We start from the raw sequence: 17,215 nt of genomic DNA, 5'->3' as shown, positions 1-17,215 counted from the left end.
TGTAATTCTGATGGAGAGGTAGAGAGAGAGAGACCTGTGAACCGCCTTGCACCATTTATTTAATCCGTGAGCGATGCATGCCAGAAAAGTGGTATTAACCGCTGGGCACATTTGTGTGCATTTGTGTCTGTGCCTTTGTACGTGTTTGTTGACAGTTAATACTTGCATGATTGTATTTTGTATGTAAAATACTTCCTCCAACAATTATATATGCAACAGCAATGCTTCTGGGCATTACAGAAGAAATAATGGACCTTCCAGGGGTGTAGAAGCTTGTGACTGCTAGCCATTATTCCTCTCTAATGCCCACCTTGTCAGGCATTATTGCTTGCTTTTCTCTTGTTGGCTCCTCTTCCTAAAAATACAAATATATGTTAGCTACTTAATTATACCAGAAGATGATAATTGTGCTAATAATGTTCACCTCTATAAGAAGAGCTTATTTGATCACGTTTGTGTGTAGGAGTACCTTCCAGGTTAGTATGGTTTACAACAAAATATTACGTTACCTGCCTTTAGCTTTATATAAATCTGTATTTTTCAAGTGACAAGTCATCTCGAAGTGAGTAGGATTTAGATCTCATTGAAATGTTTTGTCATGACAGGTAAATTAGTTACTTTTTGAAAATATTTAATATTTTGTAATTTTGTAGTCTGTAAAGTGTATGTGACGTTTGTGCTTTCTTTATTTTTACAGTTTAAGAGGTTACAGATAAATGTATTTATTTTCTAACAGAATGTTTGATTATGTTTTAGGTGGCACTTTATACCTGTCTGGAATTGATATGATTGATGGGACACCTGTTCTAGACATCAAACCATACATTGCAGACTACGACTGTCCAAGCACTAGAGATACATGCTGTGTGCAGTGCAACAGAAATAAGCACATTGCTGAAGTTATAAATGAAAACATGAAGCAGAGTAACTGGGAAAGTAAAATGTGTACAACAAAGGCCTCACAACACTGCAGTCGTAATACTGAAAGGGAGGCTGCTGTGGAAGCAGAATGCATATGCAGAGGTGAGAACCTTTTAACAGATTGTCAAAGCAATGAAGAATGGGCGTTTCAGAGGGAAACAGCATTCAGAGTTAACAAATGTACTTCAGTAACAGAAGATATTACCCGCCAGAGTAGTGTGTATCAGAATACAAGTTTAGCATATGAAGATCTACAATTTTCCCAAAGTAGTAATGGCTTTACTGATGACTTTACAGAAGACACAAGGACGAAAGAGGAGGAAATGAAGAAACTGACAGCAGTCACCAGTTCAGTCCCAGTTGAGGATGAATGTACTTGTACAGATGAAATTGTAAAGGACAGTTTTTCCCAAAATAAGGTTGCTCACTGGATACACGAATCACCTGTAACTGCTTTAACTGTCAGGTTCACCCCTCATGCAGACCTGGACCTTGGTCATTTTCAGGGTAAAGACGGGAAAGGTGAGGATTGTTACCTGTCTAAAATGCTAAAAGAATGATCAGGGTATGATTTTTTTCAGTATTGGTCTCCCTTCCTCTCTGAGCAGCATTATTTGTCCTGCAGAAGGCCAAGTAGTAGCAGAATTTTGTGTAGTACAAAGGGAACAAGTTATGCTATATAGGTGGCACAAGCAGCTTGGCTTCTGCTAAGGCAGTAATTTAAGTGGTAGTATCTCAGGAGTGACTTCTTTTCTAGGTAGTATTGTATTTTGATGTGTAGGTGTCAGCATTTCAGAACTGGCATAGAAAGCAGAGGATTAGTTTTGTAAAGCATTTAGTCTGTTATGGGGAGTCTGTATTGTGAACAGATTTCTCTCATGTTCCCGGCCTTATTATACCATGAATGCAACATCATGACAGCCAGCTGTTGCACCACTGCAATTAGGGTCTATGTTAAATCTTCAAACGCTGGAAATGTCGAACGTCATATGGTCGAGACCATATGATCGACATTTCAAATTTTCGAAGATTGACTTTTAATGGCGCCGTATGGTGCAGAATGGGAGAATTTCCCTTTTCTGCACTGAAGTGCAGTCACAGAGTTGGCATATTTAAGTAGGGAGGCGGTGTGGAGGCTGCAGGCGGGCTTGCCCCCCCTGCTCACACTGTTAAGGTGTGTTTTTCTTTTTCTTTTTTTTTTTTTTTTTTATTCTATATTCAAACTTCCAAATGTCGACCATATGGTCTCGAACATATGGTATTCGACATTTTGGGCGTCCGAATATATGACATAGACCCTGCAATTATACAGTGAGTTCTAATTAGTATTCAAAAATTTGCTCACTGATTGGTCAGCCCAACCAGCATTCCTGTTGTAAATCAAGCTTATACCAATAAATAAAGTCAGTCTGCTCAAGTACCATTGAGTGGTCAGACTTTTCTATTAGCATTTGCTGTAGAGGACAGAGCAAATTACAAGAAAAATCAGGTACTTTCTGCAAAACTAATAAAACAGAAACATAGTTGATTTTTCTTGTATTTCTGTGCTGCCCCTTCTTAAATCTCGTCAGACTATTATCTCTGAACTGTCTGGATTTTTGCAGAATGTCCAGATTTTTGCGTAATAGTTTTCTTCTTTTTATCACAAGAGATGAGAGTGTATTTTTCTGGCAAGCAACTAGGGATTGAAGTCATTAAATAATGACACATTTGAGGTTTAGGCTTCATATCCTTCAGAAAATGCATGCTAACACAAAAACCCCTCTCTCTCTCCTTCAAGCAACTTTCTAAGATTATAAGAGCAGTAAAATCTTTCCTATGTTTGGGCCTTTTCCCCCCATCGTGTTGTGCTTTGTCCAGGTTTCTTGCGTTAAGACGGCAGGAATGAAAAAAAAAAGCTATGGAGATTTACTTTTCTTCGTTGCTTCTCTTGGACAGCACTGATGTAATGTACTGTGGAAGCATGGGAATGCAAGTCCCATACACATGTGCAGTACATCAGAAAACATGGAAGAATGTGAAACAACATGGAGAAATACTACAGCTCTGTTATACAAAGACAGTATTTAAGAAAGGTAAGCAGTTTCTTTCTTAAATAATGTCATTGTATAATAGCAGTAACCCACTACTGAGTGTGGGTAATACTGGATTTACCCACAGCCAGTTGTGGATTATTGCTTAATGATGTCACATCTGATGTAAAACAAGCTTATTACCGACTCCATATGCACATCTATGTACTGTAGTGTAGTGTATCGGTGCATTGCTGCTGCTGTCATATTGTTATAGAGCACCACTAGAACAATTTCAAAAGTTACTGTAAAATGTTTATCTTTGGAATATCCTTTTCCAGCCAGTGCAGGATTCAAAAAAGGTCTATATCATTTGATAGAGTGCTCATTTGACTGAATCACAAATTGCTGAACATAGCTGACTGAAAACTTGCTTGACTGAATCACAGTTGATAGAAAACATTCTACAAAACACATGTACCGTAAAAATGTTTTTGCAGGGGGACAAGCTCTCCCTGCACCCCCACCCCTTACTTACAGATACTAGATCCACATTTGAGCTGGTGTGGTAATGTAGAGGAATAAAGGCCTCTCTATGGCCCAGGTGATCCATGTTTGATTAGTGGCTCGAGTGTCTGATAGAGAAGCAGAGAGAGATGGTGTATGCCATCACTATGTGGGAGGTGGCTATATGGGCATTCCCCTTATCGTCACTGTCAGAGGCTGGGGCTCATATGGGGAGAGGGTGTAGTCTTAAAGGGGAAATGGTGGGAGAATGTCTTCCTCAGAGGTGGGACAAGACAATTGCACACTCCCATTGCACAAATCTTCTTGATGCAAACCAGTTAATCAAGGGAGAGAGGGGAAACTAGAGGTAGGCCATAAAGTAGAAAATACCCTGGGTGATGCTGGACAGCACTGTCCCACCCTGATACCCTTAGAATCCATGTCAGTGCCAGTCAAAATTGATGTTGGTCTGGAGGTAGAGGAAGACCGGTAGTCCTGGTGTTTAGATGTGGATGGCTGTCAGAATGAAGCAGGGATGATAGCACCCCCCCCCCAAAAACAAAAACCACAGTCACACAGCAGTAGAGAAAAGAGAAAACACTTCACACGGTGAATCAGTTCTAGTGCACAAACATCTATAGATCTAGGGATACAGCATGATAGTAGCCATTACAAGTCCAAACATACTCTGATAGACTTACTTCCCTAATTAGTTCATGGATAGTTACTAGGCTATCTGCCGAAGAGCCATTTTAAGCTTACCCCAAACTTACCAAAATATTGCTGACATTTGTCAGTACCCCAAGGAATTTTACGAGTTACATTATAAGCGTGTACACATAGTGTTTGCAGGCTGCCCCTGTCCATTAGGGGCATAGATACCATATCGGGGATAAATTTGTGATCCCCCAACCATTGGTCCAAGTTACATTTGAATATGGTGGTTAGGGATGAACTTTGCGTCACATGGATGGCAAAGCCTGTTCCGGAGAAGGGGTAGTAATCTTTGAGGCACATACCTGTCCCTCCAGTATGTTGTAGACCAGGTTTAGGTTCTTACAATGGGCATTTCTGATGCTGTTTGTTTGCGGATGTGCAACAAATCCATTAATGTGGGATAAGAGGATGTCTTGTAAGTTGGCCATAAACCAACATGCAGCAGTCTGTAGGAGACCAAGTGCAAGGATAGGGCTTTGACAGTCTGTATTGGACTTGTTTACCCCAGTCTTCTTTTTATGAGAACTATCTCTGGCCTCTCAAGCTGTTAGAAGTGCCTAGTCAGGTACAAACCTGGTGGACAGATGAGCACTGAGTTTGTGGAACTGTGACCTCCTTACTTATAAGTTGTGTAACATAGAATGATTTTGCCACCACAGTAGACCCATGTTGGTCAAAAATTAGGTTACTGTCACCATGCCTTCATAGATCACTGATCACTGGGTTTGCTTTTAGGAGTATATTATCAATGTGGTCATTTCTAGGAATACCCTTCTTTCTAAAGGATACTACTATGCATTTTTTCATTGATGTTTAGTCCATGACTCTGGCTATATAGTTGCTCGTCTGCATCAGGCCCTCTTAAAGTATATCTGTGTTTTTAGGGAACTTGTTGACCACACCTAGTTTGGAGTTGTCTGCAAACTTTGTCAGCCAGAGGCCCTTGATGTTTGCTTTGACTTCAGAGAAGTAGGCAGCAAAAAATGAGAGGTTCCAGCACCAATCCCTGTGGGATTCCACTAGTGAATGGCTTATTTGTGGAGGTGGATTCCCCTAGCCAAATTTCTTGTGTTCTGTCAGTGAGCCAACCTGGCTATCCTTTGAGTTTATTTCTAATTTTGTAATCTTGTCAAAAATGCCAAAGTGAGCTATTGTATTGAATACTTTGGCCAGGATAAGTTGGGCAGTGTGCAAGTTTTTGCCCTCATCCATAACTTTAGTGACCTACTCAAAGAAGTCCAACAGGTTAAGTTACTCATGACCTGCTTTTGTCAAAACCAAACTGGTAGGGTCCAGCGTCTGTAGTTTTCCATTGTCATTGTTTATCATAGGCTCATAGGTTGATACTAGGCTATCTGCCCTAGGGCATTTATAAGCCTAGCCAGAGTGTGTTTGGCTTTCACCACCCTTTTAGATTAGTTGACTGTGCCTCTGTATAGTAGGTCACAGAAGGTAGCCCTTTTAAGGTTAGTTTACTGTACCTCTGTCAAGCAGGGACACAGAAGAGATCCCAGGGGTAAACTTACGATCTCACATCCACTCGTCAAGATTTCTCTTGAAGAGGGTCAGTGAGGGGCTCTGCCTAACATGGATTGGGATTTTGTTCCAGAGTGAGGGGAGCCTCTGGGATATGAATCTGTCCCTCCAGCATGTCCTATTTATTTCTGTGCTGAGGTTCAAGTCCCTGGAGCGTGTAGCTCTAAGGGATTTGGATTTCCTGAGGTGAAGCATGTCCATTAATTCTGGGTTGGACATGGCTTTATATGTCAGACACAGATCGCCTCTGAGTAGGCGGTACGCAACTGAGTAGAGCTGGAGTTTCTTTAGCCGAACTGCATAGGGCATCTGTTTGAGCCCCTTGATCCTCTTGGTGAGGTACTTTTGGGGTCTTTCCAGTTGCTGCAGGTGTCGGGTAAAGTATATCCCAAATGGGGCATTGTATTCAATTATGGGCCTGATAAGTGATGAGTAGAGGGGTACAATGACCTCTCTTGATCTAGATGTGAACCCTTTCGTGATAAGGTGGGCTATATAGAAGGTCTTTCTAACCACTTTGGCAACGTGATTGTCAAAGAAGAGATTGCTATCTACTTGGGTCCCCAAGTCCCTAATTGCTTCTTCCATACTTAATGGATTACCACCTATGTGGTAATTTGTGGGCACTTTGTTTTTCCCAAAGGGGATGACTATGCACTTTTTGGCATTTAGCTTTAGGCCATGGCTCTGGCACCAGTTATCTGACTCTGTGAGACCCTTTTGGAGGTTGCTTGTGTCAGCTGGAGAGTCGATTACGGCACCCAGTTTGCAGTCATTTGCGAACTTGGTCAGCCATAGTCCACCCATGTTAGCCTGTACCTCAGAGAAATATATACCGAACAAGAGAGGTCCCAGGACTGAGCCTTGTGGGACCCCACTTGTAACTGGTTTAGAGTCTGACATGGCCCCTGCTATTCTGACCATGTGGGTTCTATCCCTGAGCCAGTTTGCAACCCATCTTGTGACATAGGGGTTGATATTTAAGTTGGTGAGCTTATTTATGATACCCGAGTGGGGTATTGTGTCGAAGGCTTTTGCGAGGTCCAGGTAGGCTGTGTGGACTACCTTCCCTTCATCTATGGCTTTGGTAACTGTTTCAAAGAAGTCGACCAGGTTCAAGAGGCAAGATCTTCCCTTAACAAAGCCGAATTGGGTAGGATCCAGTGTCTGGAGGTTCCCAATGTCTTTGTTTATGATTTCCATGATGATACGCTCCATAGCTTTGCAGACCAGGCTAGTCAGGCTTATAGGGCGATAGTTTCTGGGGTCTATTGTGGCACCACCTTTGTGGAGTGGGACCACTGTTGCTTTCCGCCATTCCTTGGGTACATATCCTGTAGTAAGGCTGAGATTGAACAGTGACTTTATATGAGGGTTTAGTTCTTCTTGGAGCTCATGTAAGACGCAGCTCGGGACACCGTCTGGTCCCATTGATGCTGTGTTTTTTGCTTTGGAGATGGCAGCTCTCACCTGTGCATCTGTGATCTCAGGAAGGCTACACTCTGTTAGGATAGACATTTGCTCTTTTGGGGGGGGGTGTTTGCACTGAACCTTTCTGCCAGGATGTTGGCAATGTCTGTGGGTTCAGTGTATTTTTTGTCATTTTGCACTAACTCAGAGTATATCTGGGAGTTGCCTCCCAGGTTTCTGACATAACTAAAGAAGGCCGTGTGATTATCTTTAGTGTCTTGTGCAATTTTTCTTTCGAAGCTGGCCTTAGATGATTTAATGAGGGATCGTAGTTTCTTGCTAGTACTGATCAGAGACGCCTTCCCTTTTTGGGATTTTGCTCTATCATGTAGTAGCTTTCTCCTTCTGTTGTATAGCTTATTTATGGCCGGGGTCCACCAGACAGGTCTCCTGCCTTTGGAGGAGTGAGTCTTGGTTTTATTTGGGATAGCATGCTCCATGCATTCTTGTAGGTGTCCAGAGAATGCTTTTGTAAAGGATTCTGCATTTTGGGCCATATTTTCCACTGGCCCGGGGGCTTTGAAGGATTCCACCTCGGTTTTGAGAAGTGTGAAGTTTGCTTTTGAGAAGTTCTTCACCGTGGTTTCCTTGGCTAGGGGTGGGGATGGAATATGGATGTCCAGTGTGATTATTTTATGGTCTGATCTTACCAATGAGGGGTATACCTCTGGTGTGGAACATAGAGACCCCATGTTGGTGATGACCAGATCCAATATGTTTTCTCCTCTTGTGGGAGTGGTTACCAGTTGTTCCATAGCATTTGAGTTTATAAATTCTAGGAACCGTTGGGCGAGGGTGTTTGGGCTTGAGTAGTTTTCCCAATCAAAGTTTGGGTAGTTGAAGTCACCCAATATAATGGTGTTTGGAGAGACCTTCATATTCTCCAGTGTTCTCAGGAAAGCCGAGTGAGGTTCTTGTGTTTGGGAGGGTGGCCTTTTAGCAGGCTACAAACTGAAAGGCAGTTTTGCCCACTGTTAGTTGCACATGGGTGGTCTCCGATGCTTCGTGCAGTGCCACTAACCTGGAGGAGTGGGTATCTTTGATAAATATGGATACTCCCCCTCCTTTTGTGGTTCGGTCCGAGTTTTGGGGCCGGAGAGCATGTTATGAAGTATAACCTGTTAGTGCTGGGGTGCTCTCGGGAGCCTTGAACCAGGTTTCTGTTACTGCACAGATATCGATATTCTCCATATTGAGGAGAGTCTCGAGTGCGTGCATCTTGAGGTTTAGACTTCTGGCGTTGAGTAGCATTACCCTTAGTTTTTTTTTCTTTGTGTTGTCTATGGAGGTGGGTTTGTCTTTTGAGCCTTGCCTAAAAAAGGCACTATGGGGGAGGCAAGAGCCTTTGCCAGTATTCGAAAACCCAGGGGTGACAGGTGCAAGCCGTCCCTAGCGAAACAACGTGGCTTGTCGAGCATGTCACCCCAGGGTGACAGACACTGGATCCCCTTTGAATGACACCAGTACTTTAGCCAATTGTTAAAAGTGATCATTTTGTCTTTATACTGTGGCATTATTTTTGGTGAGGGTAAGATGCTACTCAAGGTCAGGGTCATACCAGCCTGGGCTACATAATCAAAGAGCTCCTCTATGTCTCTTTTCATTAAGTCCAGGGAGGTATGTCTCAGGTCATTCACACCAGCATGGACAATGACAGAGTCATATTTGTACTTACTTTGGAGTGACCTGAGTGCTTGTGTTATGTGGCGGATCCTGGCACCCGACAGGCAGCTTACAGTGACCTTCTCCTTGTTCAGCCTGGTGAGTGGGACGTCAGTGTGTCTGACAATAGAGTCACCTATTACAAGTGTATTAGGTGTGTTGTTTAGCCTTAAGGGCTGTGACTGTGTGGCACACTGACTTTGTGAGCTATGTGCTACGTGGGTATTGTTTCGTGGTAGGGGTTGCTTGGATGTCTGCTTTGGAGGTCTCTGCTGCTTAGGCAGATTTTTATTTAGAGCCTCCGAGTATGTTTTTGTGTGTTTATGTGTTTGGTTTGCTGATGTGATAGGTCTGTGTGAGACTGGATTTGTGGTATGTGTGGTTACCTTCTTCTCCTGACAGGCTGTGCCAGTACTGGGTTGAGAGAGATTAGCCTCCATTTTGGCTATATAGTTGCATCTGTCACATATATTTGAGCTTGTTGGGAGAAGGAGAAGGGTGGTCTGTATACATAAGGCAATCTCAAGATTCCCAGATTCACCAGCTGGACTGGAGAGTAAACTCGAAACTGACCATGTTCTTCGTCTCACATTGCTGCAGTCATGACCTGTGGGTAGTCCGCTGTCCTTGGTCAGCCCGAATACCAAAGGGCTAGGCTGGCGTCGTTCATTGTCGCCTGTAGCTGACGTCAGTACGTAATAGTACTTAAGTGCATGACCGACGCCATATCCTCAGTCTTTCTTGCCGCGTGGTCCGAAGCAGAAGCAGTGTTTGCAAGTGCCGTTCGGCGTTCTGAAATTTTCATTTACCGAGTTTCAGACCGAAGACCAAGTTGGGCTAAGTACCCCATTGGGGAAATTTTTGTTTTTTCTTGCCTCAGTTATCCGGATGTCAGAAAAAGTTAATAATTGCATTTCTTGTGGGAAACAGATACCTCATAGGGATTATCATTCTTTCTGTATTCCTTGCTTAGGGCCTGAGCACGACGTAGTCAGGTGTCGCTTTTGTGCTAGATTTAATAAGCGCACCATTAAGCGAAGGTTAGACTGTGCCAGGCTTGTTTTCGGTAAGCGGTGTAACTATAACATGCCGTCAGATCCTCCGACGCCCGCTACCGCTAAAAAGCGTAAGGATAAATCTTTGAGATCTAAACCGGATGAGTCGTCCGTTGCGGACGCCGGTTCTTCGGAGCCTCCGGTTGAATCTGTGGATCCTGCCGAGGGTTCGGCTGAATTCCAGGGGGAACCTTTACTTTTACAGGAGTTAGCCTCTCAGGAGGTAGGACAGGCTGAGGGTGCTTCTCAGGTTTCAGTAGTTCCATCCTTACAAAAGGTTATTAGGCCTTCTTCTTCAGTGGCTAAAGGCCATGCTAAGGCCAAACCTAGCCTTGTTGGACCTGGTCATTCTTCTAGCTCTCCAGCCCCTGTTCCTAAAAAACATATGTTGAAAATGGCAGAGGACTTGATTACTTTAATCCGGGGTTCTATGCCCCCCCCAGAGAAGAGGCCTAGGGTGGAGGCAGATTTAGAGGGAATGGATCATTCCTCGGACTACTCTGACTCCTCAGCTGAAGATATTCAGGATTTTCCTTCCTATTCTGATTCGGATGCAGAGGACTCCTGTTCTTCTGCTTCTCCTCCAGAAGATTTTTCTTTTTCTGAAATCTTACGTACCATGAGGGAGCATTTCAAGTGGGAAGGTCAAGATTTTTCAGATTCTCGGAAGAGGCTTAGGGAATTTTTGTTTCTGCCACAACATAGGCCCTTGGCTATTCCTCCTGTCTTAGATGTTGTTCAGGATGTTTTTTCTGAATCTTCCCTTAATCCTGATTCTCTGCCTCCGGCCCCTGTTAAGCCAGACAGGTATTACAGAGTTCCAGAAGCACATAAGTATTTGTATAGGAGTCCTAGAGCTGATCCGGAAACTATTATTCAAGGCCCTAAGGGTGTTAGGGCTTCTGTGGCTAAAAATCCAGTCCCTTTGGATAAAGATTCTAGAGCGTTAGACAGGTGGGGGAAAAAAGTGTACACCTCCTCTACGTTAGCTATGAGGGCTTTGAATTGCCAATTTCATATGCTGAAGTACCAGAACTTTTTATTAGGCCAATTGAAATCTAAGGTGGATGCTTTATCTGAGGGTATAGAGTGTAAGGAGCTCCAGGAGTTGGTTCATGCATCAGATCAAGTTGGCAAGCATTCTTTGCAGTGTGGTTTTGATGCTCTTCAGACTTCTTCTAGGGTGGCTGCTACAGGTTCAGTTATTCGTAGACATGCCTGGCTTAAGGATCAAAATTTGTCAGAACATGTAAAGGCTCGGATTTTGGATGCTCCTCTTCAATCTGAAGTTCTTTTTGGTCCTCCTGTGGAATCAGTTTTGAAAAAGATGGAAGATAAGGCTAAGTCTATGCAGACGGTCAAGGATTTTTTGCAGGTGCAGCCCCCTAAGTTTAGTAGGAATTGGCCTGCTAGGGGATGGTCTTATCCTTCTTCGGATTATCAGCCTAAGGGCAGGTCTAGACGTGGTAGAGGCAGGGCTCACGCTCAGGGTTCCTTCAGACCTAGGACTTGGAGTTCTCCTGCACAGTCTTCTGGTGAGGGCAGGGGTCAGCCCTTTCTTAAGCAGACCCAATGACCTGTATCTTCCGCTGCCAGACCCTTCCTTACTTGCAGCTCGTCTAGGAGGAAAGTTGGGACTTTTCAAAGAAAACTGGAATTTGATCACCCAAGACAAATGGGTGTTGGATATAATAAATCGAGGTTACAAGTTTTATTTTCACACTTTTCCTCCTTTCAAAGGCATGCCGGATGTGCCTCCTCAGCAAAGGCTGGAGGCTCAGGAGCAGATTTCTTTACTTTTGCAGATGGAGGCAATTCAGGTGGTCCCTCCTTCAGAAGTAGGCCTAGGATTTTATTCCCGTCTATTCCTAGTACCAAAGAAAGGAAACACTTGGAGGCCAATTCTGGATTTGTCCATTCTCAACACCTACCTGGAAATTCCAAAGTTCAAGATGTTAACATTACAACAACTTCTGCCTATGTTAGGCAAAGATCACTGGATGGTAACCCTGGATCTCAGAGGCCTATCTTCACATCCCTATCAAGCCCAGCTGCAGGAGATTCCTGAGATTTCGGGCTGGTACTTCACATTATCAATTCTCTGCATTGCCCTTTGGCTTATCTACTGCGCCCAGGGTGTTCACAAAAGTTCTGGCTCCTGTGATTGCTTTCTTCAGACAGAGAGGAATACAAATTTATCCTTATTTGGATGATTGCCTGATTCTTGCTCAAAACAAAGACAAATTACTACAGCATCTCCAGTATATAATGACAGTTTTAAGGTGCCTAGGGTATACTGTGAACGAAATAAAGTCCAGTCTAGTGCCCTCTCAGGACATGTGCTTTCTGGGTGTGAGACTGAATACAGCCTCTCAGATGGCATTTCTGACCCCGGACAAACAAAGAACTCTTCCTCTCTACTTCCAGCAGTTATCTGTAATGTCCAGGCTGACTGCAAGGACAGTCCTTCAAGCCTTGGGGTTCATGGCATCTTGCATTCTAGTACTTCCCAATGCCAAACTGCATATGAGGAAGCTACAATGGTATCTCAAAGGTGTGTGGGCTCAACACTGCCACAGTTTGGACACTGTCATTCGGATTATACCTTGCATCCAGAAAGAATTACTGCGGTGGGCTCAGGAATGTCACCTAAACAAGGGACTCTCTGTGTCCCGACCAGAGGCGAGTCAGATCCTAACGACGGATGCCTCGGACTTGGCTTGGGGAGCACACTTCAATGGAAAATGGATACAAGACAGGTGGCCTCCCAAACTACTACATTTGCATATCAACATGAAGGAGATGTTAGTAGTTCAATTTGCTTTGATGGCCTTCAAGGAACTACTTCAGCCAGGACAGGTGTTGATACAAACAGACAACACAACAGTCATGTGGTACATCAACAAGCAGGGGGGAACCCATTCCTACCCTCTTTGCAGACAAGCAATGATTTTATGGGAGACTGCTCTGAGTTTGCGAATCAATCTTCAAGCAAGGTTTCTGCCAGGAGCACAGAACTCCCTAGCAGATGTTTTGAGCAGACAAATGGTGGATCCCCACGAGTGGAAACTGGATCCTCAGATTTTCAAACAATTGACTGTGGCTTGGGGAACTCCAGACATAGATCTATTCGCTTCCCCACTGAATTTTCAACTTCCAAAATTTTGCACAAAGATGTTCCACCCAGATGCTTGGAAAGTGGATGCTCTATCTTTCAGTTGGAACAACCTTCACATTTATGCTTTTCCTCTTCTGCCTCTTCTCCCCAAGGTACTCTTGAAAGTCAGACGGGACAAGCCTTGCATGATTCTAATAGCAACAGACTGGCCACGTCAACATTGGTATCCTCTGCTGAGGAGTTTAATCCAGGAGCCTCCTTGGCCTCTGCCACAGATTCCTCATTTGTTGTCCCAGTCAAACAATCATTTTCTCAATGTTCAGGTGCAGTCCCTCCATCTGACAGCCTGGCGTATTCTGTGATGGAGCCGGTGGGGTCTCAGCTTCCTCAACAGGTTTTAGATGTCATTTTGGAAGCTAGGCGGCCTAGCACTAGAAAAGTTTATGCTGATAAATGGAAGAGATTTTTTCTTTGAAGCACTGCAAAGGGTTTTGATGTTTCAGTGCCTAATTTAAGTTTTGCTCTACAGTACCTTACTGAATTACTGGACAAGGGTTTGTCATTCTCTTCTGTGAAGGTTCATGCTGCAGCCATTTCTGCTCACTATGATTGTGACCCTCCTTTATTTTCTCATCCTTTGTTCAAACAATTTCTTAGAGGGGCAAAGAATATAAGACCCCCACGTAGAGCTCCTACTCCTTCCTGGGATCTCAATTTTGTTTTGGAGAAACTTACTTTACCTCCTTTTGAACCTGCAGCTACGTCTGAACTAAAGTTTTTGTCTTGGAAGACTGTTTTCTTGTTGGCCATTACTTCTGCTAGGAGGGTATCTGAATTGCAGGCTCTCATGGCAGTTGAACCTTTTTTGATATTCCATAAGGATAGAGTTTCTTTGTGGACTAATCCTACTTTTATGCCTAAAGTGATTTCTAGTGTGGCCTTGAATCAGTCTATTCATTTGCCTACTCTTTGTGCTGACCCCCAGAATAAAGGGGAAAAAGTCTTGCATTCTTTGGATATCCACAGGCAGTTACGTTACTACTTGAACAGAACTAAGGAGTTCAGACAGACTCAACAGTTATTTGTTTCTTTTGCTTTGAGTTCACAGGGGAAAGCTGTTTCTAAGCAGACTATTTCGAAGTGGATTGGTCATTGTATTGCCTTTTGTTATTCTCATCATGGGAAGGATGTCCCTGCTGGGATCAGGCCTCATTCTATTAGGGCTACTGCCACTTCTACTGCTTTTTTGAGGGGTGTAGCTACTAAGGATATTTTGGAGGCAGCTACTTGGAGTTCTGTACACACTTTCACTAAGCATTACCATCTCCCTCTCTATTCCAAGTCCAGGGCTGGGTTTGCCACTGCAGTTTTACAGGGCATGTTAGCAGCTCCTAATGCTTTGTAATTTGCCAGCCTCCCTTTTCCTTTGCTTTGGGATTCTACCCACAGGTCATGACTGCAGCAATGTGAGACGAAGAACATAGTACAGTTTTGTACCTACCATAAATGTAGATGTTCGAGGATCTACATTGCTGCAGTCCAATCCCCTCCTTCCCCTCTATAGGTTGGGGTTGCTGGGTTTCGTTTGGGGATATTCTTTACTTACACTCTGGGGGTTGTTGGGCATTTCCTATTTTTGGCTTTGGCCTTTCTTTTTAGGCCTTCTGACATGTGGGGCAAGAAAGACTGAGGATATGGCGTCGGTCATGCGCTTAAGTACTATTACGTACTGACGTCAGCTACAGGCGACAATGACCGACGCCAGCCTAGCCCTTTGGTATTCGGGCCGACCGAGGACAGCGGACTACCCACAGGTCATGACTGCAGCAATGTAGATCCTCGAACATCTACATTTATGGTAGGTACAAAACTGTACTTTTGGACATGCCTGAATAATATAGGGAACTACTTATTGACTGATCAGAAAGAACCAATAGGGCGCAAGTGCTTAAAAGGAGTATAAGAGGATGTAGTGCTTACGTTTATTAGTGTTTACCTATGAGATTACTTATATGAGCAAGTGCAGGGCTTTAGAATGAAAATAGAGTGCGTATTTTGAGATTTAGAGCAGTTCTAAGGGAAAAAGTGAAGAGCAGACTTTGTGGAGCCGGGAAATAGTTTAAACCTGTTTAAGCGGTGCTGCCCGACGCTGCTCTGTGCGCAGGACCGCGCAAAAACAGAGTTGCAGGGTTTTAACAGAGAGAGGTCAAGGAGTTTGGAATTAAATAGCTAAGGACACTAAAGATAACCACAAAGCCTTCTTCAGCTATGTTAGAAACCTGGGCGGAAACCCTCAGATATGCTCTGAGTTGGTTCACAACAACAAAAAATACACTGAACCCACAGATATTGCTAACATTCTGGCTGACAGGTTCAGTGCAAACTTCTCGCCTCCTTCACCCCCAAAAGAAGAAATACTTATCCCAGCTGAATGTAATCTCCCTGTCATCTCAGATGTCCAAGTGGGAACCGCCCTAAACAAAGCAAAAAACACAGCATCAATGGGACCTGACGGTATCCCGGGGTGCGTGTTACGAGAACTCCAAGAGGAGCTAAACCCACACATAAAAATGCTATTTAATCTTAGCCTTACTTCGGGTTATGTACCTGTACACTGGCTTACAGCAACAGTGGTCCCACTCCACAAGGGGGGGTGCCTCTACAGACCCTGGAAACTACCGCCCCATAAGCTTAACTAGCCTGGTCTGCAAAGCTATGGAAAGAATCATTATGGAACTCATAAACAGAGACATAGGGGACCTACAGACACTTGACCCCACCCAGTTCAGCTTTGTGAAGGGCAGATCCTGCCTTTTAAACCTGGTTGACTTTTTCGAAACGGTCACTAGAGCCATTGATGAGGGCAAAGCAGTCCATACAGCATACCTGGACTTGGCTAAGGCCTTCGACACAATACCCCACTCAGGCATCATAGATAAGCTAAACAGCTTAAAAGTAAACCTCTATGTCACTAGATGGGTTGCAAACTGGCTAAAGGACAGAACCCATAAAGTTAAAATCACTGGAGCAATGTCAGACTCAAAGCCAGTCACAAGTGGTGTCCCACATGGATCTGTCCTGGGACCCCTCTTGTTCGGCATTTATTTCTCAGATGTTAAAGCAAACATGGGAGGGCTGTGGCTGACAAAGTTCGCAGATGACTGCAAACTAGACGCCATAGTCGATACACCAGCTGAGACACACATCCTACAAAAAGGCCTCACTGAAATGGACAACTGGTGCCGTAGTCACGGCCTTAAACTAAATGCCAAAAAATGTATAGTCATCCCTTTTGGAAAAAACAAAGTACCCACAAATTATCACATAGACAGCAACCCACTGAGTACGGAAAAAGTAATCGGAGACCTAGGGACCCAAGTAGACAGTGACCTCTCATTTGATACCCACGTTGCCAAAGTGGTTAGAAAAACATTCTACCTTGCACACCTCATCATGAAGGGATTCACATCCAGATCCAAGGATGTCATTGTACCCTTATATTCCTCCCTCATCAGACCCATGATTGAGTACAATGCCCCATTTGGTATATACCTCACCCGGCACTTGCAACAGCTGGAGAGACCACAGAAGTACCTCACCAAAAGGATCAAGGGTCTCCAACATATGTCTTATTCCGCCAGACTAAAGAAACTTCAGCTCTATTCAGTGGCATACCGCCTGCTCAGGGGTGATCTCTGCCTGACGTACAAGGCCATGTCCAGTCAGGATTTGATGGACATGCTCCACCTCAAAAAATCCAAATCCATCAGGACCACGAGAGCTAAAGACTTAAACCTCGGCACAAGTATGAATAGGACATGCTGGAGGGATAGATTCATAACCCAAAGGCTTCCCATGCTTTGGAACAGGATCCCAGTTCGTATTAGGCAGAGCCCCTCACTAACTCTCTTCAAGAGAAATCTTGATGAGTGGATGGGAGATCGAAAATTCCCCCAGGGGTCACATCTGGGTCACTGCTAGACAGGGGCACAGTAAACTAATTCTATTATATAAGGGGACCTTCATTGTGTCACTACTAGACAGAGGCACAGTATTCTAGATTTATTCTGTACATTTTGGTACCATTTCATGGGGTGGCAAAAGCCACATCACTATGACTAGGCTTACAAATGCCCCAGGGCAGATAGCCTAGTACTATACTATGAAACTATGACCCAAAATGGCCAATAAAATTACAGCTTCTAGGCAGTAACTAC

General features: G+C 44.0%; 1 protein-coding gene across 1 annotated transcript in view; it reads left to right on the top strand.

The window, feature by feature from the left end:
- TRMO (tRNA methyltransferase O) overlaps window positions 1-17,215 on the top strand; it is a 338,262-nt gene that overhangs the window by 88,510 nt on the left and 232,537 nt on the right. Inside the window, exon 4 of the mRNA XM_044061001.1 lies at window positions 757-1,443. Within this exon, the coding sequence (XP_043916936.1) occupies window positions 757-1,443 (687 nt within the window). The remainder of the gene's footprint in view (window positions 1-756; window positions 1,444-17,215) is intronic.

The sequence above is a fragment of the Protopterus annectens genome, chromosome 2.part0 (genome assembly GCF_019279795.1).
Source record: "Protopterus annectens isolate FY-2018-M chromosome 2.part0, PAN1.0, whole genome shotgun sequence".
In the NCBI taxonomy this organism is placed as follows: Eukaryota; Metazoa; Chordata; order Ceratodontiformes; family Protopteridae; genus Protopterus; species Protopterus annectens.
The sequence above is the reverse complement of the archived record's forward strand: the minus strand, read 5'-3'. Positions and strand labels throughout refer to the sequence as shown.